At 39.1% G+C, this 27,717-nt stretch overlaps 1 protein-coding gene across 3 annotated transcripts in view; it reads right to left on the bottom strand.

Annotated features, from left to right (window-relative positions):
- LOC115220882 (cyclic AMP-dependent transcription factor ATF-2) overlaps positions 1 to 27,717 on the bottom strand; it is a 107,954-nt gene that overhangs the window by 14,417 nt on the left and 65,820 nt on the right. For all 3 annotated transcript variants that reach the window (XM_029791071.2, XM_029791073.2, XM_036510475.1), the window contains 3 exons: positions 16,422 to 16,533; positions 13,315 to 13,420; positions 7,090 to 7,223 (listed from right to left, as the gene is read on the bottom strand). In XM_029791071.2, coding sequence (XP_029646931.1) covers positions 7,090 to 7,223; positions 13,315 to 13,420; positions 16,422 to 16,475 — 294 coding nt within the window. In that variant the 5' untranslated portion in view covers positions 16,476 to 16,533. The remainder of the gene's footprint in view (positions 1 to 7,089; positions 7,224 to 13,314; positions 13,421 to 16,421; positions 16,534 to 27,717) is intronic.

Genomic DNA, 27,717 nt, shown 5'->3' with positions numbered 1-27,717 from the left:
TCACCTATCACGTCTGTAAGGCCCAAAGGGCAAAGGGTGATTTCTATATGCTACCAGCATGGGTGTCAGTTACATGAGGCCCAACGTTCGAAGATCATGCTTCACCACCTCGTCCTCTGTCTTCCTGGGTCTACCTCTTCCCCACAGGTTCCCAAAATAATATATTAACAAAATTCTTCAATATAAAAAGTCGTTTCCATAAATTTGTTTGGATGAGAATTGGTTCAATGAAACAACACTTAATTAGCCATTAGATGGGGGGAAAAAATCACTTGATGGAAAGTCATACAACTGATGACAGACAATGACAAGATGAAGATGATGACAGTGATAACAATGACAAGATAACAGCAATGACAATGATGTATTAATGGAAACAATATTCAAAACGGATTTGGGTTTGTTTGTTTTGCTTTTTTTTGCAATACAGTTCAGATCCTAAATGCAATATTCTAGAGATTCTTTTGAGTTCATGAGTCTGTGAAAGTAGAGAGAGAGAGAGAGAGAGAGAGAGAGAGAGCAAGTGTGTGTGTGTGTGTGTGCAAGTACTTATGCACATGCATGACTGATTCAACAACAGTATCTTACCAGGTACAGTTTTGTAAACCAAAGGCAGAGACTGGTGGGTAAAGTCAAAAACAACATCACCACCACAATCACCACTGCTACCAACACCACCACCACACCATCACTCCCGCCACCACCAACATCAACACCACTGCCAACAACATGACCACCACCAACACAAAACAACACCACCAACACAACCATTGAAATTGGAATTGAAACTCAAACCACAAACATACAAAGCTTAGAACTCAAAATAGACTTTTTGTTTTTAGTTTGGTAGTTTTACTGCTGTCCCAGCCATGGTCACCTCTTTTAGTAACAAATACCATTCTCTCATCAACGGTGACAATGGCAACAACTGCTGAAGCAGCTACAATGGCAACATCATCATTGTCGTCATAACAAGTGGCAATGCAACATGTTTGAATTTATTGCTTTCTTTCCTTTTAAAACCATTTCCACTCAATTAATACCTTTAGGATTTACACAAGGATGCGCTCTGTAATGGCATGATATAGAGAAAGAGAAAGAAGCAATAAATAGAGAAGTGGATAGGTGACAGGGGAGATAAATAGGTAGGCAGACTGATAGAGACAATAGATAAAAAGGGTTAGCTAATTACACAAACAGGTATATGTAAGGTAGGCAAACAAGAGGGATAACTAGAAATTAAGGTAATTAAGCAGAGATAAACGACATGTTAAAAGCTGAATTATATGCTAAATAACCATTACAGAAAAAGTTTGGTTCATACAACAGTCCCTCTGTTCACCCACATGTTGCTAATGTGGATACTGATAATGGAGTTGGTGATGGCTATGATAATCATGAATGTGGTTGCGATGTCCTACCATTGATACAAGGTCACCAAATTTTATGGAAGTGACAGAAATCAGATGAGGTTCTTGATTAAACTGATCCAAACAATTAACTAGTATGTGGGAGCACACCATGGGCACACAAGCCAACAAAGAGCCTTTACATCAATGGTTCTCAACCACTTTTTGCCTCGGGACCCCTTTCATTCCTATTTTACTCAGGATGGGGTAGGAGGTATCTCATAGCCATTTCATGTCTAAAAACTCCTATTATTTTTTATCATTAACCCTTTCGCTACAGTATTCATTTTGAGACGCTCTGTGTTTCTTTCAATTAATTTTAAATATAACAAAGAATTTAGTAAAATAACCCAACAGAGGGACCAGCTATCCGAGTTGATAGTTCCGTGGTAGCTAAGGCAATTAGAAGCATGAAGACAGGGAAAGCCCCAGGCCCATCAGGAATTACTGCAGATATGCTCAAAATATCTGGCAGTGTCGGCTATAACCTAGTCACCCGTATAGTCAACCAGGTGATACACGAAGGAGTCATACCCAATGATTGGTGTAGCAGCATACTAGTCAACTGCTACAAAGGTAAAGTGATGCCCTGGATACAAATATTACAGAGGTATCAAGCTGTTGGATCAGGTAATGAAGGTTACGGAGAGGGTCATAGCCCAACTAATTAGAGAGAGAGTTAGTTTTAGATGAGATGCAGTTTGGGTTTGTCCCAGGGAAAAGCACCACTGATGCTATATTCCTGGTAAGGCAGCTGCAGGAGAAATACCTAGCCAAAGATAAGCCCCTGTACCTGGCTTTCGTTGACATGGAGAAAGCCTTTGATAGGTCCCCCGTTCCCTCATCTGGTGGTCAATGAGGAAACTAGGGATAGATGAATGGCTGGTGAGGGCTGTGCAAGCCATGTACAGAGATGCCGTAAGTAAGGTTAGAGTTGGCAGCATGTACACAGAAGAATTCAAGGTAGAGGTTGGGGTCCACCAGGGTTCAGTACTCAGCCCCCTCCTATTTATCATAGTCCTCCAGGCAATTGTGGAGGAATTCAAGACAGGTTGCCCCTGGGAGCTCCTCTATGCTGACGACCTCGCTCTAATCGCTGAGTCACTATCAGAACTGGAGGAGAAGTTCCAGGTGGGAAGGAGGGTTTAGAATCGAGGGGCCTTAGAGTCAACCTAGCTAAAACCAAAGTACTAATAAGTAGAAAGTTAGAAAATCCACAAATATCCTCAGGAAGATGGCCCTGCTCGATCTGTAGAAAAGGTGTAGGTAGAAACTCTATAAGATGTACCCAGTGTAAGCTATGGACACATAAGAGGTGCAGCAATGTCAAAGGTAGGCTAACTGGGAAGATAGTTTTTGTATGTGGCAGATGCTCTGGAGCATTGACCTCCGAAAATCTGCAGAAAACAACTTCCGTCACTTTCCGGGGAAAAAACTAGAAGTAGTTGATAGCTTCCGCTATCTAGGTGACCAAGTCAGTAGTGGGGGGCGGGTGCGCTGAAAGTGTAACTGCTAGAATAAGAATAGCCTGGGCAAAGTTTAGGGAGCTCTTACCTCTGCTGGTGACTAAAGGCCTCTCACTCAGAGTAAAAGGCAGACTGTATGATGCATGTGTACGAACAGCTATGCTACATGGCAGTGAAACATGGGCCGTGACTGCTGAGGACATGCGTAAGCTTGTGAGGAACGAAGCCAGTATGCTCCGATGGATGTGTAATGTCAGTGTACTTACTCGACAGAGCGTTAGTACCTTGAGAGAAATGTTGTACCTAAGAAGCATCAGTTGTTGTGTGCAAGAGAGACGATTGCGCTGGTATGGTCATGTGGCGAGAATGGATGAAGATAGTGTGTGAGAAAGTGCCAATCCCTAGCAGTTGAGGGAACCCGTGGAAGAGGTAGACCCAGGAAAACCTGGGACGAAGTGGTGAAGCACGACCTTCGGACGTTAGGTCTCACCATGGAAATGACTAGAGACCGAGACCTATGGAAGTATGCTGTGCGTGAGAAGACCCGGCAAGACTAGTGAAGCCATAATCCGTGGCCCCTACCTGGGACGTAGTCAGTCCACCTGTGCATACCTTCCTTCTTGTGACACTTGTGAAGACCTGTTGAGGCAAGTGAGAATCGAATCGAATCAAATCAAATCAAATCGAACCAATCAAAATAACATAGAATGATCAAATATATTTGTATTGTGTGGTACCAGTGCCGGTGGCACATAAGAAAACCATCCGAACGTGATCGTAGCCAGTACCGCAACGACTGGCCTCCGTGCTGAGGGCACGTAACAAACACCATCCGACCGTGGCCGTCCGCCAGCCCCGTCTGGCACCTGTGTCGGTGACACATAAGAAAACACCATCCGAGCGTGCCGTCAGCCAGCTCGTCTGGCACCTGTGTCGGTGGCACATAAAAAACACCATCCGAGCGTGGCCGTCTGCCAGCCTCGTCTGGCACCTGTGTCGGTGGCACATAAAATCACCCACTACACTCTCGGAGTGGTTGGCGTTAGGAAGGGCATCCAGCTGTAGAAACACTGCCAGATCTGACTGGCCTGGTGCAGCCTTCGGGCTTGCCAGACCCCAGTTGAACCGTCCAACCCATGCTAGCATGGATAGCGGACGTTAAACGATGATGATGATGATAATGATGATCATTAAGCTAATGTTAGGAACATAAATTGTGACTAAGGTTTGGTAGAAGATTCTAATTCAAAACATGAAAACAAGACATTTGTACTACAGAGCCAGAGCCGGTTTCAGTTGGATTGTTTTTAAAAGGGTTAAATATAACAAAGAATTTAGTAAAATAACTTTAGTTATCATTAAGCTGGTGTTAGGAACATAAATTGTGACTAAGGCTGGGTGGAAGATTTTAATTCAAAACTTATGAAAATAAGACATTTGAACTACAGAACCAGATGCAGTTTAACCAAGACAGGCTCTTCTACACTGTTACTTAAACTCCCAAGTGAGACTAGGCAATCACTTGAGTCAATGAAGGAAGCTCTAAGGTGTTGCATCAGCAAACACCAGAGGCAGTATGCGATTGCTTGAGTCAAAAGAGAAAAGGTTTTAAGTAGACCCTTAAGCCAGCAAAAGAGACTCTGTGGACAACTGAAGTAATAGGAGAGTCTCTATGCAGTGACTACAGTCAATGAGGAAGGAAGATCTGGATGGTATTTCTACGTTATATGAACACATAGAGGCTTCTTTGATATTGGGAATGATTATGGAGACAGTTATGATGATGATGATGACAACAATTGTGAATTGGAAAAATGCAGAAATAAAATCTATTTCCAATATAATAAACCTCTTACAACCATTCGCTGTTGCTACCTTGTTAAATATATGAAATATTGCTGTTGTTGGGCCACTTTCTTATATTTTCTTTTTTTTTTTTTTGTATAACAAAAACACTAACTTAATCAGACAGTGGAATTAATGCTCAGAGACCAGATGAAATGGTCAGTAAATAATGCAATGCCCAAAATGTCCAATGCACTATAATCAAATCTGGTTTAATCAGACCTGCAATACAGCCTCTCTCTCTCTCTCTCTCTCACACATTTTCACTCTGATTTTGTCTTGATTGTTGATTAGATTTTTATTTTTAATCATGAATTTTATATTTTTATAATATTTATCATCATCATCATCGTCGTCATCATTACTTTAATGTCCACTTTTCCATATTGGCATTTGTTGGACAGAGTTTATTGAGACAGATTTTTTGGGACTGGATGCTTTCCCTGTTGTCAACCCTTACCTGTTTCCAAGTGAAATGAATATTTCCCCATGGACTGACATGTTTTCATAGAACATTGCAAACAAACAACATTTGTTTACAATAACAACACAATATCAAGACAAGAAGATGAAAACAGACACACTTACACGCATGTGTATGTGTGTGTGAGTGTATATACACACACATATGACGGGCTTCTTACAGTTTCTGTCTACCAAATCCACTCACATGGCTTTGGTTGGCCTGAAGCTATAGTAGAAGACACTTGCCCAAAGATGTCATGCAGTGGAACTGAACCCAGAACCATGCGGTTGGGAAGCAAGCTTCTTACCACACAGCCACTCCTGCGCCTATGTGTGTGTATACACACACACACACATAGAATAGACAACAGGCTTCTTTCAGTTTCCATTAACCAAATCTATTCACAAGGCTTTGGTCAGCCCAAGGCTATAGTAGAAGATACTTGTCCAAAGGTGTCATGCCTTGGAACTGAACCCAAAATCATGTGCTTGACCATAATTTTTATATTTATCGCAATTTTTTTTTTTTATGTAATATTCTTTATGTTTAGAATTAATATTGGTGAGGTATAGATCTTAGTAGGTAAGTAGTTTGTATCTTATCTTACTATAATTAACGAACTACGTTTCATGGGCTAAGGTACCATAATAGGATCGTATAAGATGGGATGAATCAACAGGTTCAACTAGGAATTAACAAGACAATAACGAGAACTTTTATGACTTAATTAGAGGAAAGGGTTACACCAGTGAACCATTTCTCAAGGCCTTTGAGACTAGTGAGAAGAAAGGGGCAAGTTATCCACAAACTAGAGACCTGGCTTAGATACTTGCAACAAAATGGACTCAGCTAGAAGCACCTTAGATCCAAGCTGTGGTGTTAAACCAGAGAATGAAATGAGATGACTGTATGCAGCTGTTTGGATGCTGGTAATCTGATACAGCTGACTGGACATTGAACCTATTTTTGGTACCAGTATGTTTTGGCACTGGAGGCAGATACACACACACACACAAGGAAATATACACATACAGATAAATAAATAGATAGGGACACAGAAAGAGTGAGCGAGACAGAGACATGACACTCCCCCATATTTAGAGGTCTATGAACAAAGATGGAAGATTGAAGGGTGATAATTTAAGTGTCCTTAATAAGGGCACAAGTCAGTAACAGTAGCAGGGAGATCTAAAGCATTGACCTTTTCAACCTAAAGGCCAGAACCCTAATAATTCACCTAGTGGTGATCTCATTTGATTCCTTATTCTCACTCTCTCTCTCTCTCTCTCATACACACACACAGTACATGTAAATGAATGTACACAGCACCCAGACTTGCAAACATGCATGTGTGAATGCACACACATAAACACACACACACATACACAAAACCAACATGCAGGCATCTACATACGGGCACACATATATACACAGCACTCAGATATGCACACAGTAAACACTCATGCATCTCTCTCTCTCTCTCTCTCTCTCTCTCATACACACACACACACACACAGTACATGTAAATGAATGTACACAGCACCCAGACTTGCAAACATGCATGTGTGAATGCACACACATAAACACACACACACACATACACAAAACCAACATGCAGGCATCTACATACGGGCACACATATATACACAGCACTCAGATATGCACACAGTAAACACTCATGCATCTCTCTCTCTCTCTCTCTCTCTCTCTACACACACACACTACAACCAAGATGGGAAGCAATTATCCAAGAAAGGAGATGCAGTGTGACAATAATGTATGAGAAGTAAACTAAATTAAAGTTCGGATATATTTGTATGTTGTTGGAAGAATATGAATCTCCTATTTCATGATTGTTGCTTTGTCTTAGAGAGAGTGGGGGGGTGAATAAGGCATAACTTACATCAGAGGAGACATCATTGCCGCCAGTTTCGGATGCTTTTTTAAAAGCTTCTTCAAAGGGGTTCTTAGTTAAATCTTGAAATAATCCAATCTCTTCACAGTTCTTAAGAAATTTAGTAGGGGTTGGTGTTTGATCTGTACACAGCAAAAAAAATAAAAAGAAAGAAAACAAATAATAATAATAATGACAATAATAATAATAATAATAATAATAATAATAATAATATCATGATCATGAAAGAAAGAGTAAAGGTTCATAATTTGGAGACCTGAGAATTGAGATCACTAAGATGAGGCAGCTATGAGAGTCAGACATAAAGGTTATCCCTATTGTCATTGGAGCATTGGGTTCAATACCACCCAATCTGAAAAAACATCTGTAAACTTAGAAATACCCTACAATCTAGATGCATTACAAAAGTCAGCATTACTTGGAACTGCATGCTTATTGCGTAAAGTACTGTCTGTCTGAGGTCCTTGTTGTGACTTGACAGACAGTGCAAACCCCCAACAGACACAATATCTTCAATCAACAACCTCACAATATTGTATACTGTGCGACGTCTATCATAACAACAACAACAACAGAGTATGCCCAAAAAAACTGCTCTGTTGGACACAGCTATGATTTTGAGATTGGTACATGGGTGCCAAGTATCTTCCATGATACTTAATACCTAAGTACTGAGCCTTATAATTAGCGGAAAGAGACTCTGTGAGACTTTCATGACAGGTTGCTGTCCACTCTCACAGAATTAACCGGAGCAGGTAAGACTAAAAGTCCTGAGAAGTAAAATATAATAATACAAAATAGAATTAAAAAAATAAAAATAAATGAATAATAGAGTTGAAATTTAACAAATGAAGAAATTTTTTGTTAAACAAAACAGAATGACTATCAACAAAATTTGGCTGCTGTTTCTAGCAGCCTAAGCAACTACATAGAAACACTCTTGCTGTTTTAATAGAAATTGTCCCGGACATTAAGTGACTTGAGTAGAGGATGGTTGGAGACGATACTGGTTTGATGAGCCCACTCTGCCACACTTGCTTGACATGGCTTAGCAGAAAGGGTGTATTTTACTTTTTTATATAACTCATACCCAGGAGTAGTTACGGGAGTAGAGTACTGGGAATGATGTAATCAATCCCAGGGCTCAACTGGTACTTCTTTTATTGACCACCCCCCAATGGATAAAAGGTGAAGTCGGCCTCAGCAAAATTTGAAGTCAGAACTGTAGCAAACTCTAGTGAGCTTCCCCTCATATTAAATACATACGAATGTAGCAAGTAACAGCTAACCTTTGGGCACTGCTTTGGACCCCATTGTGTCTACCTCTCCGATTGGTTGGTATTGGTGCAATTTGTCTCTTACTCTATCGGGCGCCAATATGCAACCCAACCAATCACAGCCTTCAAATAATCACAAGACAGTCTGTTCCAAAACTGCATTTGAGCCCACTGTCAACTATAAAAGCAACCTCCTACTAGTCTCAACATCAGTTGGTTCCAGACTATCTAAGCTCTAACCACTGACCTCATTACAGTGACCTCCATCCTCATCGCCACCACACTCACACACTCACACACAGATATATATTCTTTTATTCTTTTAATTGTTCCAGTCATTTGACTGCGGCCATACTGGAGCACCACCTTTAGTCAAGCAAATCGACCCTCAGGACTTATTCTTTGTAAGCCTAGTACTTATCCTACCAATCTCTTTTGCTGAACTGCAAAGTTACAGGGACATAAACACACCAACATTGGTTGTCAAGCGATGTGGGGGGGGGGGGCAAATACAGACACACAAACATACACACACACACAGATATACAATGGGCTTCTTTCAGTTTCCATCTACCAAATCCACTCAAAAGGCTTTGGTCAGCCCAAAGCTATAGCAGAAGACACTTGCCCAAGGAGCCATGCAGTGGGACTGAACCCGGAACCATGTGGTTGGTAAGCAAGCCACTTACCACACAGCCACTCCTATATGCATGTATATATGTGCTGCGTGTGAATGCCAATACCACATCTTTACTAATACCAGTTGAGCTAAAATCGAGCAGTATCTACATTCTCTTAAACCAAAATGGATGAGAAAACTGATGAAATGAAAAATATTTCATTTCTATAATAAACAAGGGCTGCTGACAGGAAGAGCATCCAGCTGTAGAAAATCTACCTCATTAAGTGTCATCTAACCATCAGCAAGTAGCAACAGCTGTGATGATGACATTGAAAACGTATTCCTCAGGTCAGTGGTTCTTAACCATTTCTTTGTTTGTAGCATTCTTTTTTAAGTACTTGTTATGCCTAGCGCCCAACTAAATTGCGAGTGAGGTATCACAACTAGAATAACTTTAACATGATGATAATCTATAAATTTTATTCAAAAATGGATTGTATAAGCTTTTAACAATGAAATGATAAAAAAATTAATGAAGACAAAAGTTGTAAATTTACTTCACACATTGCAAGAAATATAACATTAAAAATTAATAATTCTTCTTCAAACATATCTTTAGCCATGATATATACTGATGTCATCGTCGTTTAATGTCCATTTTCCATGCTGGCATGGTTTGGACAATTTGACTGAGGTCTGGAGAGCCAGTGGTTGCACCAAGCCCCAATCTGATCAGGCAAAGTTCCTACAGCTGGATGCCCTTCCTAGCGTCAACTACTCCGAGAGTGTAGTGGGTGCCACCAGCACAGGAGCCAGTCAGGCAGGCCTGGCATCGATCACATTCAGACAGTGCATTTTACATGCCACCGGCAAGAGGAGCCAGTCAGTGGGTACTGGCATCAGCCACATTCAGATGGTGCTTTTTACGTGCCACCAGCAAGGGAGCCAGTCAGTGGGTACTGGCATCAGCCACATTCAGATGGTGCTTTTTACGTGCCACCAGCAAGAGGAGCCAGTCAGTGGGTACTGGCATCAGCCACATTCGGATGGTGCCTTTTACATGCCACTGGCAAGGGAGCCAGTCAGGGGGAACTGGCCACAGTTATGACATTGCAAATTATATAACATCAAAAATTAATTATTGCAAGCAAAATAATGTTAAAAATTAACAATTCTTTTTCAAACTTGTCTTTAGCCGCAATATATACTTACCTCTCATTTTACTTTAATAACCATTGCTAGTTTCATAAGGTATATCATGATTAATACAACCTGTAAAATTAAGTATGTTAATTAAGTTACTCCCCACTGACCCACTCACCTCCCACTAAAGCCTAGCGCCCCCTTCAACATGCTCTGCACACCCGTGGGTGGGGTACCACTAATGTTGAGAACCTCTGCCTTAACTATTCATAATTTACAAACAATTGAAAGTATCTCAAACACTGTCTTTAACTGAGACAGCAAATAGCCATTGAGAAATGAACAGTGAATACCAACAAATCTAAGCCAGTGATATTTCAATCCTAGAAAAAGCCAACTTGTGTTAACTATTTCAGTTCGCCACATGAGGCAATTGTTTACACTAGACTAACTGCATTCGTCACTTCAGCATTAAATTAAGTAGAACTAATCCCAGCCTCATCAGCAAACATTATACAATGTGTCAAAAGCTTCCTGTTCACAATTCTGTCTTTTATTCTTATTTACTTTCCAAGATCCTAGTATGGTCTTTAACATTCAAAGCAAATCTATAATTCATACTCTTTACTCTTTTACTTGTTTCAGTTCATGTGACTGTGGCCATGCTGGAGCAATGCCTTTAGTCGAGCAAATCGACCCCAGGACTTATTCTTTGTAAGCCTAGTACTTGTTCTATTGGTCTCTTTTGTCGAACCACTAAGTTATGGTGACGTAAACACACCAGCATTGGTTGTTAAGCGATATGGGGGGGGGGGCAAACACAGACACAAACACACACACATATATATACATATACATATATACGACGGGCTTCTTTCAGTTTCTGTCTACCAAATCCACTCACAAGGCTTTGGTTGGCCCGAGGCTATAGAAGAAGACACTTGCCCAAGGTGCCATGCAATGGGACTGAACCTGGAACCATGTGGTTGGTAAGCAAGCTACTTACCACACAGCCACTCCTATGCCTTTAGGACTATAGTTTATAAATATTTTTGGAGTAAAATCAACTAAGTTTTCTCAAAGAAATTATGGAAATTTTCGCAAACATCCTACACATATATATATATGTGTGTGTGTGTATAGGTGCAGGAGTGACTGTGTGGTAAGTAACTTGCTTACCAATCACATGGTTCCAGGTTCAGTCGCACTGCGTGGCACCTTGGGCAAGTATCTTCTACTATAGTCTTAGGCCGACCAAAGCCTGGTGAGTGGCTTTGGTAGACAGAAACTGAAAGAAGCCCATCATATGTGTGTGTGTGTGTGTGTGTGTGTGTGCTTATGTTTGTCCCCCCAACATCGCTTGACAACCAATGCTTGTGCGTTTACATCCCCGTAACTTAGCAGTTAGGCAAAAGAGACCGATACAATAAGTACTAGGCTTACAAAGAATAAGTCCTGAGGTTGATTTGCTTGACTAAAGGTGGTGCTCCAGCATGGCCACAGTGAAATGACTGAAACAAATAAAAGAATGTAATGTATGTATGTATGTATGTATGTATTTGCTTGTGTGGGATGATGTTGAGGGGGTAACAATAACCAAGAAAGTGTACATGGCATGACGTTGATGTGCCAAACACGACATTCTTTTTTATCTGTTGCCAGAGAGTTGAAAGCAGCTTGCTTGTACAAATGCAGCCCGTCAAATTCTTCAAATACCAGACATCAGACAGTTTCCCAAGTCATCAGGAGAGAATGCATACCATTTCAGGTCCTTCCATCTGATGGCTTTACAGCACATGTGCCCCCAACTCCTACCTCACCCCATTTACTGACTTGACTGACTAGAATTTGAGTTCAAATCCATTTTGAGATCATCACCTTTCCAGCTAGGTTTCATCATTCCTTTGCAGCCATGTCCAATTGCTGACACTCTTAGCTGCTGCCTGGATCTCATTCAAGATGGCATTTGCATGGGGATGTTTGATGCCAATTAATAGCAACCAGCATCTCAGTCTGGTCCCAGTAAAACCCCTACATCCAACTCCTACAGGGAAGTCTACTGCACTCCATCCAGTCTTCTCGCATCATCTCATAACACTCATCTTTCCTAACCTGGACTGCATCTAACATTCTCCAAAGCTATATTCCCAGTGCTGTCATAAACATTTTAAATCAATTTCTTTCTCTGATGAACTTACCTAATTTAATGAACTATCAAATAAATTAACTAGCTCTTGACCTAGATATAAAGTAAATAATTTTTAAATTTTATATCCGTGCCAACTTTTCTAACTGAATGTACCTTTGATTATTTTGGTGGCACCTCTAAATGAGCATAAATATGCCTATATACAAGAATACAAATAAATCTATTTACAAACATTGTTGCTCATTAAACACAGTAATTACACCATTTAATTAGTTATTAACATGATGAAGTAGTTTCCATTACAATTTGTAAGCCCTCCAATTTTTCTCTCATTTATATATTTACATTGTTTATAATTTATACTCTCTTTCTTTTTAGGAAGGGTATCCAGCTTTAGAAACATTGCCAGATCTTACAACGAATAAGTCCTGGGGGTCGATTTGCTCGACTAAAGGCGGTGCTCCAGCATGGCCGCAGTCAAATGACTGAAACAAGCAAAAGAATAAAAGGATATTTTTACACCAATAAAATCTAAATTTATCTTCAAAAGTATTTACAGGCTTCAACATCAACAAATAAAACTATTCAGTAATAATTCTACATTATTTCTAAAAACTGATGCAGACCTCGTGTGTACCGTTGGCGATTTTTTTTTTCTCTGTCTTCCCTTCTCTGGATCTTTCCTTCTCCTATGTTTCCGACGAAGAGCTCTGTTCGAAACGTTAAACCCTCCTTCTTTCCTGAGCATCCAATAATACTATATTTGTTCCACGTCCTCACGTTGTTGTGTTTTTTTTGTGCTTTCTTGTTTGGATTAACTTTATATATATATATATATATATATATATATATATATTTGTAAATATGTATATATATTGTCTATTGTTTTATGTAACTCTGTGATGCTCTTTTCAACACGGTTGTTCTGTTGTGAACTTTAAAGATGAAAGCCTCAGGACATGGGGCAAGACTAGCTGCCCACCTCGCTGTGTAACCTCATCCAACACATAAGAAGAACTTACCTAAAAATAAATTGTTCGGTGTTCTATTGTTGCTGCCAGAGTTTAAGGTTAAACACATCTCATGTTTCTTCAAGTGTACAGTCAAGTGATCTTCATTGGTAAATCGCTGACAAGGAATAAAAAAAAAAAAGAATTACACAATGGATGGATGGATGGATGGATAGGTAGACGGATGGATATACATACACATACACAGATTTACTGTCTATGTACATATATACATACATCTATATATCTCTATATATATACATGTGTTAATATACAAACATTTTCTAACAATTTTGTAACATTTCTGAGTGAGTGTGTGTATATGCATAAACACAAGCATGCATGCACACACAAACACACACAAATACGCACGCACACTCACATATACTCACGCATGCATATAAATACCTATAGACACAACTGAAATATCATTGATGCAACAAAGACTTCCTTCGGTGACCTTTCCAGAAATTTAAACAATACACAAGACAGAAATACTGAACGGTCACTTAGCATTAGGCCAGAGATAATAATAGTTCTAGCAATAATGGCAAATGTCTGCTGACTTGCGAAGTCTGCAGGTAGGAGTAGCAAAGTACATAGTTATACTGGCACAGCAGGAAGTGGTACAAAAAAAGAAAAGAAAAGAAAAACTTCTGGTTGTTAAAGAGAGGGAGGACATAAATCAGAGAATAAACAATTGTTGATTTGACAAGCCAAAGGAACTACTCAGTGGTTATCTGATCTGCTAGAAATAGCAGCCAAATCTCACACATATTGTAGTATTTTAGCATCTTAAAAACAGAAAGAACGCGTTGAACAATGAAGTCCTATATATGTAACAAGATGTGACGGTCATGGCTGGAGTGCCTTTGATCACACATCTGCTTGATCAGGGGATAACTTGTGGCTAAATAACAATTGCACCTTTTGCAGTTTGTTTGTTTTTTGTTTTTTTGTTATGATTATTATTATTGTTATTTTTATCCTAAGGGTTTAGACAAAGGAAGACAGAGGCACTCATAATGACCTTTTGGAGACTGGTGAGGAGGGACAGGAACAAAGAGACCATAACACACTGGTAACTGCTAAGCTCTATTTTCATTCAGAAGGCATAGGTGGGCTTGCTGGTAATTAGGTCAGCCTCCCAAGGTGTTAATCACAATGTTGCAGCTGGTAATGGGTCTTTGCCAGAGAACCAATCCACTCGAAGCTCTCACAAAATATTATTCGCAAATTTTGGCACAAGGCCAGCAATCTCAGGGAGGGGGTAAGTCAATTACATTGACCCCAATGCTCAGCTGGTACTTATTTTATCGACCCCGAAAGGATGAAAGGCAAAGTCGACCTCAGCAGAATTTGAACTCAAAACGTAAAGACGGATAAATTGGCACTAAGCATGTTGCCCGGCATACTAATGATTCTGCCAACTTACCACCTTACCCTCTAACAAATATTAATGCTACACAATGAAGTAGTACAGCAAAACACAATGCTATCCTCAAACAGCCCCCACTTCCTGCCCCGGCTGGCTCCTGTGCCGATAGCACATAAAAAGCACCAATCTGAACGTGGCCGATGCCAGTGCTGCCTGACTGGCTCCCATGCCGGTGGCATGTAAAAAGCTCCCAGATGTAGAAACGTTGCTAGATAAGACTGGAGCTTGGTGCAGCCTCCTGGCTTGCCAGTCCCCAGTCAAACTGTCCGACCCATGCCAGTATGTAAAACGGATGTTAAACGATGATGATGATGATGATGAAACAGGGGGGCCCTGGCCAAATGCTTGCTATAGATTGGATTTGACTAAAGATACCCAAAAACTCAGTGGTGGTGTATGTTAAACCAAGTACTAGACTAGATCTGTCTAAATGAAACACTATATTAAATTTTTATCCATAATAGAAATGAAAAAAAAATTCCCTTAACACTTATTAGTGAAATAGCTCTAGCGTAAATTGAACCTGTATCATGGATGCAATTCTTTCAGTGCTTCCTAAAATACCCTGAAACTTCTTAAGGAAGACTGGGTCATCCAATGAAGATTATCTTCATGTAGCACATGAATAACAGGTCATATAAAGAAGAGTCCATCTTGGCTAATGATTAGGGTTAGAAACTAAATGTAAATAACTCAACTAGGATTTGAACCTGCAATGCAGTTTCTAATTTTCATGACATTAACATCATTCTGCAATAAAATTTTCAGTGGCTCTCAATAATATTTCATTGTTTATAAGCACAAATAAAGTATGTGTAATCCAGTGATGCTGTCCTCTCAAGCAGCAACAGTAAATGTGCTACAGACTTGTGTAACCAGAGCCAGACAACACTCCTAACATAAACCAGTCTATACTAGGCACTGACAATGAATTTATGAAAAAACAAAAAGCAAAGGAAGCTATAATAGCAACTAAATAATGTCAGGAGTTAATAAGCTTATTTATTCACAGATATTACAAAAAAAAAAGAAAAAATTTCCTTCCTAAATTTTAGCAATTCTGTTGAATACAAAAACAAAAAAAATAGTTATTATAATTTATAGTTTTAAACTTCTTTTCTGTTCCACTATGAAAATTTATTTCATATCTCTTGAAATTTATAAAAAAAAATAATAAATTCTTGCAACATACAATTCTCACTTGTAAGAACAAAAGCTTCTAGAATTGATGGAAAAAAATTGAAAAGGATACTTTGGTATAAGGATAGCACATCTGTCGTGTCCACAAAAGATGTGGGTTCAAGCCCCACAAGCAGCTTTCAACTTTTTTTCCTAAGTGCTATTTTTTTATAGCTTCACCTACTTTGAGTTGCACAATTAAAATGAGTTATTTAAAAATGAATAAATTAATTCAAAACTAGACAAACAAACAAATAAGGGTGCTCTTTTAGCGTATAGTCTACCACAGTATCCATAGTTAACACTGTGAAATGACCCGATCCGGGTTGGGAATAGGGCTAGGACTAGAGTTAGGTTTAGGAATGAGATTTAGAGTTAGGATTAGACTGTATGCTAAAGTGTAAATGACCGGGCAGACCACATGCCAAAGTGGCACCCGAATAAGAAAGTCAACGCATGTAGACACACACACACACACACACACACACACATATGTACTTACCATCCCACATCCTGGAGATGAACATACAAAAGGTTTTTCATCTTCACTCATCATCTAACACACATGGGTATGTGAAAGATGAGAGCAAATTGACAGCTACACTATGGTTGACCTGCATGAATATAAAAGAAGACAAACACCAATATATTAAAAGGGTGACCAGTCTCAAACAGTGACATCAAAAGGTAAAATGAAACATTTCCAAAACTATATTTTTCACATTTTTTTCTTTTTTTTTTTCTTTGTTTCTTTTACTGCCTCTGACATTTCAATTCGGTTGAACTAAAATCATTTTTACAACTGTTTATCCTTCAGCTATTGCACTGTGGCCATGCTGGGTTTTCACCTTGAAGAGTTTTAAGTATATCTATTTCTTTACTACCCACAAGGGGCTAAACACAGATGGGACAAACAAGGACAGACAAATGGATTAAGTCGATTACATCGACCCCAGTGCGTAACTGGTACTTAATTTATCGACCCCGAAAGGATGAAAGGCAAAGTCGACCTCGGCGGAATTTGAACTCAGGACGTAACGGCAGACGAAATACGGCTACGCATTTCGCCCGGCGTGCTAACGTTTCTGCCAGCTCGCCGCATATCGACCATGTATTTATTTTCTCTATTTATCTCTGTCATACTGCTAGATTACTGGGATCTAACACACACATAGACACACACATTAACCCTTTTGATACCAACCCACCTGAAACCACCCCTTCCTGGTTCTAAGATACAAACTTCCTGTTTAAAGAGATCTAAATTAAAAGCTTTCATCAAAATTTTATGTTAATTTCTGTTCTAAACACTAGCTTAATAATAACTGTTGCTTGACTAAATTCTTCATTATTTTAAAAATTAACCAAAACAAATGTAGAATATTTTAAAAGAAATATGGTAATAAAAGGGTTAATTACTGACTGTACAAGTTATAAGGTGAAACACTTTGTCATTAAATCTGTTTAGTTGTGGGCCTTAGAAAGACACACAAACATTGTTAGTTTCAAGTTTGTCTGACTCACAAAAGCATTTTCTACTCTATGACCTCAAAAGTACCATAACAGTTAAGAGTTCTTGTGATCTACATAGAACTATAATTTTCTTAAGATTATCCAATCAGTTTGCAAATATTCAATTTATTCATTCCTGTGTCAGCACAACTATTTATCTAAAGAGGAAAAAAGAATTAAAACATTCGACTTCAAATTACTTTTTTTTTATAAAAAATTCTGTAGAATGCCAAGAAATATTTTTGGTTTAACCCTTAGCTGTGAAATTAAATTTCATGGTTATTCCAGTAATGTTGAATATCTATGAAAAAAATTAGAATTAGTATTTTCTGTGAGTCACATTGCCTTAAAGTAACAAAATGTATTTTCAGACATGACGTTCCTCAATGGCAACAGATTAGTGTATAATAATGCTTTCCGCAGTTAAGGGCAATGAAAATTTGAGTGGATATATTTGAATGAATACTTGTTAAAATTTCCAAAAAATGTGAACTAATAATAAAAATAACTATTGTTCCATCATCATCATCGTCGTCGTTTAACATCCGTTTTCTTTGCTAGCATGGGTTGGGCAGTTTGACTGAGGACTGGCAAGCCAAGAGGATGCACGAGGCTCCAATCTGATCTGGCAATGTTTCTAGATCTAGATGCCCTTCCTAACGCCAATCACTCCGAGAGTGTAGTGGGTGCTTTTTACTTGCCACCAGCATGGGAGCCAGTCAGGGGGCACTGGCATTGACCACGTTTAGAAGGTGCTTTTTATGTGCCACCAGCACAGGAGCCAAACAGGGAGCACTGGTATCAACCTTCAATATAAAAACCTCTCAGAAGAGTTATTGTTAATAACATTTTGTTGCAAATTTTGACATAAAACCAGCAATTTCAGAGGAGGGAAAGGGTGTAAGTTGTTTACATCAACTCCAAGTGTTTAACTGGTACTTATTTTATTGACCCTGGTAGGATGAAAGGCAAAGTCGACCTCAGTGGTATTTGAACTCAGAACATCAAGACAGACAAAACACTGCCAAGTATTTTCTTCTGAGTGTTAATGATTCTATCAGCTCACAAACTTTGTTAATAATATTCATTTCAAATTTTGATACAAGGCCAGCAATTTCGAGGGAGGGGGTAAGTCAATTACATCAACCCCAGTGTGCAGCTGATATTTAGTTTATCGACCCCGAAAGGATGAATAGCAAAGTTGATCTTGGCAGCATTTGAACTCAGAATGTAAAGATAGAAGAAATGTCGCGAAGCATTTTGCCCAGCATGCTAACAATTCTGTCAGTTCACCATTTTCTCTTTTATTCCTTTATTTATTTCAGTCACTTGACTGTGGCCATACTGGAGCAATGCCTTTAGTCGAGCAAATCGATCCCTGGACTTATTCTTTGTAAGCCTAGTACTTATTCTATTGGTCTCTCTTGCCGAACTGCTAAGTGACGGGGACATAAACACACCAGTATCGGTTGTCAAGGGATGTTGGGGGGACAAACATAGACACAAACATATACACACACACACACATATATATATATATATATATAATATATATATATATATATATATATATACGACAGGCTGCTTTCAGTTTCCGTCTACCAAATCCACTCACAAGGCTTTGGTCGGCCCAAGGCTACAGTAGAAGACACTTGCCCAAGGTGCCATGCAGTGGGACTGAACCTGGAACCATGTGGTTTGTAAGCAAGCTACTTACCACACAGCCACTCCTGTGCATTAATAATATTCATATCATGTAGGGTAGTAAGCTGACAGAATCATTAGCATGCTGGGCAAAATGCTTAGCGGTATTTCAGTTGCCATTACGTTCTGAGTTCAAATTCCACCAAGGTCAACTTTGCCTTTAATCCTTTCGGGAGTCAATTAAATAAGTACCAGTTACGCACTGTGGTCGATGCAATTGACTTAATCCCTTTCTCTGTCCTTGTTTCTCCCTTCTATGTTTAGCCCCCTGTGGGCAATAAAGAAATAAATATTCACATCATCTGCAAGAGAGGGAATTTTGTTGGGTTTTTTTTTTATAATAGTTACATTTATGTTATTATTCAATTGATCTGACTTCTAATCACTATCTGTCATTTTATTGCAAGTTGTCAACGTACAACGTAGCTTACATTCAGTCCAGGTTAGTTTTATATACACAGTCAAGAATAAGACAACTGACGTCAATCGGAAGACAAACTCTGGCACAACTATATTGGTAAACCTTTAAGAAATCTTTATTATTACTTTGTATGCTGTATAATATCTTTTTTGAACATTATAAAGATATTAGATCTTGCATGGTCTTAGAACAATATGGAAGTCAACCCTACCAGATAAACTGAAGAGACAGTTCTTCAGAGCAGTTGTTGAATCTGTGCTTGTATATGGATCTCCGACTTGGACTTTCATCAAGAGACTCAGGTGCATGGTAAGTAGCTTGCTTACCAACCACATGGTTCTGGGTTCAGTCCCACTGCGTGGCACTTTGGGCAGGTGTCGTCTATTATAGCCTCAGGCTGACCAAAGCCTTGTATGTGGATTTGGTAGAAGGAAACTGAAAGAAGCCCGTTATGTGTGTGTGTGAGTGTGTTTGTGTGTCTGTGTTTGTCTCCTCACCATCACTTGATAACCGATGCTGGTGTGTTTACATCCCTGTAACTTAGTGGTTCGGCAAAAGAGACCGATAGAATAAGTACTAGGCTTACAAAGTATAAGTCCTGGGGTCAATTTCTTCAACTAAAGGTGGTGCTCCAGCATGGCCACAGTCAAATGACAGAAACAAATAAAAGTATTAAGAATATATATATATATATAAATCAAAATCGAATCAAATTCGATGACTGGCACCCATGCCAGTGGAGCGCTAAGAGCACCATTCGAGCGCGATCGTTGCCAGAGCAGCTGACTGGCTTCTGTGCCGGCGGCACGTGAAAAAGCATTCGAGCGAGGTTGTTGCCAGTGCCGCTGGACTGGCCCTCGTGCCATTGGCACATAAAAGCAGCCACTACACTGTCGGAGTGGTTGGAATTAGGAAGGGCATCCAGCTGTAGAAACTCTGCCAGATCAGATTGGAGTGTGGTGCAGCCATCTGGTTCGTCAGTCCTCAGTCAAATCGTCCAACCCATGCTAGCAGGGAAAGAAGACATTAAACGACGACGATAATGATGATATATATAATTTATATATATATATATATATATTATATATATATATATATATATTATTATTATTTAATAATCGGTGGATGCACGCAGTTGTCGAGTGGTACCCGTGTGAGCGGAAAAAACCACTCGGAAGACCTCCACGACGGTGGAGTGACAATTTCAAGAGGATGATTGGGATCACGTGGATGAGAGGGGCACGATCCAGAGAGGAGTGGACAGCGTGCTGTGACCAGCGGCGTCAAATGGACGCCTGACGGACTGGTCGGTCAAAGTGATCAAAGTGATATATATATATATTTCGCTTAGGTATTGTGAGGCAATAACCTGGTGTAGAACTCAATACACGTATGTTTCAGAACAGAGTGTTAAGATGAGTATAGAGCAATATAAGAAAAAGAGATGACAAAGGAAAGTGATGGTAATGTTATGAAGTTCATAACATAACCATCTTTCCCCCCTTTTGTCATATCTTTTGCTTACACGCGTGTGTATATGTGCATGTCATTTAAAAATATTTATTAGTCTCACAAATAGTATAAATAATATAAATAGTAATATAAATAATAATACAATAGTTTATCAGTGAATTGCATTGGCATTATGAGTGCTATAAATAAATGCCGTGCGTATTATAAATTATGTCTTCAGTTTTGTTCCAAAGTTAAACTGTTACTGCAGTAGAATGATAATATAGATTTTTTTTTTTTGTCAGTCTTGATGATGAGGAGGTGGGGTTGCAGCCTCAGCTAATAAATGGAAAGCAATTAGAAAAGACAGGTTCGTTAGCCATAATGCAGCTATTCCAGCCGTAGCAGTGATATCATCATCTATCATAGGGTTATATGTTCAGTTATAAAAAACAGCTTAAGTCTTGTGTCACATGAAGTGTTAACAACTTTCTTGAATGACAATATAAAAGGCTGATTCAATGAGGCACCAAACAAAAGGTAAAGAGGTCATTACCGGTTCATAGTCTGTCACTAGTGTCTCATTGGGTTCCATTACCAAGATACTTTTTACGGGTGACTGCACCAACCTCAAAGTAAAAATTGCATATGCTTCACTAATATAAGCAGGAGTAGTACTTTGGAATTTAAAAGAGGTTTATTAGCTTGCAGCATTGAATTCAACTCTTTCCTGGAGAAGAGTTACATGCAACAGACCAACATTTTCTGAATTGGGCAGATTGCGTGGTTAAGAAATTTGCTTCTTAACCACATGTTCCCAAGTTCAGTTCCACTGAGCAGCATCTTGCATGAGTGACTTTTTCTAGAGCCCAGGGCTGATCAAAGCCTTGTGAGTAAATTTAGTAGAAACACAGTGTGTGTGTGTGTGTGTGTGTGTCTCTCTCTTTGTCATGAAATCACATGATTGTTGTAAATGAGTGTCATACAAGCAGTGTTGTTCAATTTCAATATTCTGCAAAAACAAGTCGGGTCATGGGAAATATTACTTTACTTGATATAGATGAAGGTTGGTGACAAGAAGAACTTCCAGCCTATAGAAAATCTGCCTCAGTAAACCCCATCTGATTCATGCAATCATGGAATAGTGGACATTAAAACAATGATGATGATGAAAATGATGAAATCAGACAGATGGCCTTTTACTGAATGCAGTCTAAGTTACTCGAGACCAAACAGTGGTACTGGACTGCAGATGAGAGAGCTTATAAAAGTGCAAACAGTTCTAGAAACCAGAACTAGGGCCTGGCTCCAATTCTCACAAAATGATACACCAATTTAGCAGGTGTAACATTCCCAGTGAATCCAATTTCAACTTCTGACAGCTTATTGAGCTAAAGTATATATAATTAAATCTTCAACAAACATACACCACAAAACAATTTCAGTGTATTTTAATTCAAAACCAATGGGCTTGAATATCACTCAGCTATTTCACCTCTACTTAAGACATTCTTCATTCAGATGTTCAGATTTTTGTTAAAGTGCCAACAGCTGCTCTGAGCTGAAATATTTTATGGCTTTTGTGGTTTATTTTCCCAAATTTCTCCTTTACTCATGAAAACTCAAACAATGAAAAGCCAAAGATCAATATATGATAATAACAGTAATAACCCTTTCTTCTAAAGGTAAAAGGTCTGAAATTTTGAGGGAACGGTACAGTCAATTACATTGACCCCCAAAGCTCAACTGGTACTTAATTCATCAATTCTTATAAGAATGAAAGACAAAGTCAATCTCAGTGGAATTTGAACTCAGAACATAAAAACAGAAGAGACACTGCTAAGCAATTTTTCAGATGCAATAATAATTCTGTCAGCCGTAGGTCAGGAATTTGAAAGAAGGCAAGACAATTATAACCCCTAGTACTTTACTAGTACTTTATTTTATCAACCCCTCAAACGTAGGAAAGGCAAAGTTAACTAGAAGAAATTACACTAAGCATTCTGCTAGCTCACCACTATTATTATTATTATTATTATTATTGAGTGAGAGAGCAGTTCATGCCATCAAAGTGACACTGGGGTAAAATATACGAAGCCCAATATACCCATCATGACTACCCGTCTCATAAGGGTACACCAGGCACATGCATCACAACCATATGTGCACGACATGGTGATCTCATATCAAGATAAACAGCACATGACCTTGCAGGTGGGGGCCCAGTTATAATTTTCTTCAGGTTGAGTAGCCCATCCCGCTCAAAAGGTCCCTGAATAAGGGTTGTTTAAGGATGTTGAAAGAACCACTCATGTTTCCAGAGGTGAATTATTCAAACCCCAAAGAATCCCTCTCAACACATGGCTATGATGCTCCCCCACTACTTCAGCTCGTGATCAGAGATGCACATATCGTCAGCCACTAAGGGACATGCTCAACCGGTTATGGTCAAACAACAATAACAATAATAATAATAATAATAATAATAATAATAATAATTGACGGGAAGTGACGGGAAACTGTTCAATCTCTCACACCTGCGTGCCAAGACCAAAATCAGAAACGTCTGATCAAGGAGATGTTATTTGCTGATGATGCCGCTCTGTTAACACACACAGAAGAAGCCCTCCAAAGGCTCATTAACTGTTTTGAGCAAGCATGTAACGACTTTGGCTTAGCTATCAGCCTTAAGAAGACCAACATCATGGGCCAGGCTACATCGGACATCCCAAACATACATATTGGAGACCACAGATTACAAGAGGTGGAGAAGTTTACCTATCTGGGCTCTACCGTCACCTACAACCTATCCCTTGACGCTGAGCTCAATATACGCATTGGCAAGGCAGCTGCTGCGATGGCCCAACTCTCCAAACGGGCTTGGGACAACAATAAGCCGACCAAGACCACGTAAATGAAGATCTACCAGGCATGTGTACTCAGCACTCTACTGTATGGAAGTGAGACCTGGACGCTATACACACGCCAAGAGCGTCGCCTAAACATCTTTCACCTGCGCTGCCTCCGGAAAATCCTTCGCATCAAATGGCAGAATCATATCCCCAAGGACATACTCTACAGTGAGCTTGCTAGGAGTACTAGGTCTGTGGGTAGACCAATCTTACGTTACAAGGATGTTTGCAAAAGGGACATGAAGGCCTGCAACATCAATATTAGCGGTTGGGAGGCAGTTGCCGGCAACCGTGGAGAATGGCAACGTACAGTAAAAGAGGGAATACAAAGGAGTGACAGAGAGAGAGAGGAGAAATGGAAAGAAAGGAAGAGACGTAAACAAGAGACTATGGCACTACAACCAGCCAGGAACAGTCTTCGCTACATTTGCGGTACCTGCCAGAGGGAGTGTTTGTCCAGGATAGGACTACACAGCCACAGCAGGAAATGTATCAGGACATGAAATATAAAAGCCGGACTAGACTACTTCATGCGCAACTCCATTGTCTCCCGAGACAGAAAGGATGCCAATACAATACAATACAATAATAATAATAATAATAATAATAATAATGATGATGAGACCACTCAGAGAGAGCAAACTTCTGCCAAGGCAACACCAATGTGCTCTCAATGATTAACCCATAGATGACTTTTAAAATGAGGATATCTGAAATAAACTTGACTGCTCTCACAAACAAGAATAATACAAATGAACCCAACTACTCTCAAAAATTAAGTAAAAAAAAACTGGAAAAATAATCCAGAATCTAGATCGGTCCCAAAATCTAATCAGTTCGTGCCAGTCATGAGGCCAAACATCCCTGGAAGTTTCATCCAAATCCATCCAGCAATTCTTGAGATATCTTGTCCACAGACAAACAAACAAACAAACAAACGCGACTGAAAACAATACCACCGCCTTCACTAAGGTGAAGGTAATAATAATCTTTTCTACTATAGGCACAAGGTCTGCAATTTTGGGGGAGGGGGTTAGTCGATCACATCGACCCCAGTACTTGACTGGTACTTAATTTATCGACCCCGAAAGAATGAAAGGCAAAGTCTACCTAAACAGAATTTGAACTGAGAATATAAAGATGAACGAAATGCCGCTGAGAATTTTGCCCAGCATGCTAATGATTCTGCTAGCTAGCCACCTTAATAATAATAATAAAAAGAAGAATAACAATAACAATAATATTCCTTTCTACTGTAGGCACTAGGCCTGACATTTGAGGGGAGGGAGTTCAGTCAATTACATCAACTCCAGTGCTTGACTAGTACTTATTTCATCAACCCCGAAAGGATGAAAGGCAAAGTCGACCTCAGCGGAATTTGAACTCAGAACATAGCAGTGGACGAAATACCCCTAAGCATTTCACCCAGTGTGCTAACGATTCTGCCAGCTCACCACTTTAACAACAACAATAATAATAACCATTTCTACTATAGGCACAACACTTGGAATTTGACTCCAGTGTTTCACTGGTACTTAATTTATTGATCCCAAAAGGATGAAAGGCAAAGTCGACCTTGGCAGAATTTGAACTCAGGACATAGGGATGGACAAAACGCCACTAGACATTTCATGCAGAATGCTATTGATTCTGCCAGCTCACCACCTTAACAACAACAACAACAACAATAATAATAATAAGCAGCAGTAAAGTCCTTTAACAATTTCGTTCTTCCTTAAATGCTGAAGGGAAAGAAGGATGAAAACAGAAAATTTCATCTTAACACAGCAAAAGTTTTCTCAGTCTAATTTAATGGCATTTATCCAAAGAAATATCTTTTGGCACAGTCAATTTCCTTCACAACTGTTCCCTAAAACCAAATATAATTGGCAAAAATAAACAAACAAAAACAAATTCTTTAAGACTTTGTTCTTGAAACTGAACCAGTATAAACAAAATGGTCAGCTTTCTAACAAGCCCCTATTTCCTTTGTTCATCTGAAACACTTCTAACATTAATTAGAGATTTTGGAGAGAAGTACCATAAAAAAAAAAATCACCTCATTAGCTTAATAACCAATTTCAAGCTCCGAGACATATGATGTTTCTAGGCAACAGTATTTCTTCCCCAACCATGCTTCCACCTTAGAGTTTCATCATGTCGTTACTTAGTCGTCCTGCCTAACTTGGCCAGTTTTTCAATAATCATGCTTCTTAGCAATATTCCTCCTCCCAGTCTCACCCACACTGTTCTTATCATACATTCTTCCTTTCTTTCTTTGATAAATTTGCAAAGCCAATTGCAATCATTTATCCATACTGTGAACACTTAACACCTCAACATTTAACCCTTTCATTACTGTATTTTATTTTGAGAAGCTCTGTGTTTCTTTCAATCTTAAATATAACAAAGAATTTAGTAAAATAACCTTAGTTATCATTAAGCCAGTGTTAGGAACATAGATTGTGACTAAGGTTTGGTGGAAGATTTTAATTCAAAACTTATGAAAACAAAACATTTGTACTCAGATCCAGAAGCAGTTTCAACCAGTAAGTTTCTACAGTAAGACACCTATCTCTATCCCCCTAATGCACTCTAACCTCTCACCTGACATTGAGCTTCTGCCATCGGTTCCACTCCTTCTCCCAGTCATGCAAGTTACTTGGCGACCCAACTGATGTTGGTGCAACATCAGAAGCACATGCGCTGGTACCACATAAAAAGCACCCAGTACACTCTCTAAAGTGGTTGGCTTTAGGAAGAGCATTCAGCCATAGGAACCGTGCTAAAACAGACAGCAGAGTCTAGAGCAGCTCTCCATCTTGCCAGCTCCTGATAAACCATTCAACCCATGCCAGTATGGAAGACAGCTATTAAATGATGATGATGATGAGAGAGAGAGAGAGAGAACTGTGACTCTTTTGTGTCAATAATTCATATAAATATCAAAATTTATTTACCCATCAAATTGAAGTCAGAATTAAATAGAGTATTAGAACAAAATGAAATGGAAACACTCGTCGGTATTGATTAGCAGCTGTTTAATTAACCTCTGAGCAATGTAATCATTAAGTTCTTGCTAATTATTAGATAATCCATAAATTTCAAGTAGATTAAAAACCGACATTCATTTCAATTATTTTCTTCTGGTCTTTGCTCTTTGACATAATTCTTTATTTGTACCATTTCTTATCTTTTTACTGGCTTCAATCATTGAGACCAGTGGCAGCTTGGAGATAATATTAATGTGGGTGCTGCTCCAGAAAATTTCTAGCCGTTGTTTTAATATTGTGTAAAAGCAAACAAACATATAAAAAGAAAATTTATACAATTTATACATAAACTTGATCAGTTCGCGTTTTAGCCACTACCGGGTTTGCATTTAATTTGTTCACTGAACACAGCCGCAAATTCCCTCTTGTTTCTCAAAAATACCCCCTAAATCACAAAACAAGGGGGAATTTTCAAATCCTAGCAGCAACACTGAAGCTGGAAGCAGGATAATAATCTAATTCTACACTTTATCACATTCAAGAATATAAATACGTTTTTAAGCACAACACACGGAGTCAAAAAGAAACACTACCCTTCACCGAAACACCAAGAATAGCACTGTCATTCACGCAGTGCTCTTTCTCCCTAGCATGAAGCTTCCTATCTCGGACATGTGAGCATGCGCACAACAGCCAAACATCGTGTGGCTGAAACTGAGGCACAAAGTTCTATACAAGGATTTTTGTATTTTTTTCATAAACTAGGGGATGGCTACTGACATTAAGCTTAAGGATTATATAATG

This window comes from Octopus sinensis, linkage group LG17 (assembly GCF_006345805.1).
Source record: "Octopus sinensis linkage group LG17, ASM634580v1, whole genome shotgun sequence".
Classification (NCBI taxonomy): Eukaryota; Metazoa; Mollusca; class Cephalopoda; order Octopoda; family Octopodidae; genus Octopus; species Octopus sinensis.
The sequence above is the reverse complement of the archived record's forward strand: the minus strand, read 5'-3'. Positions and strand labels throughout refer to the sequence as shown.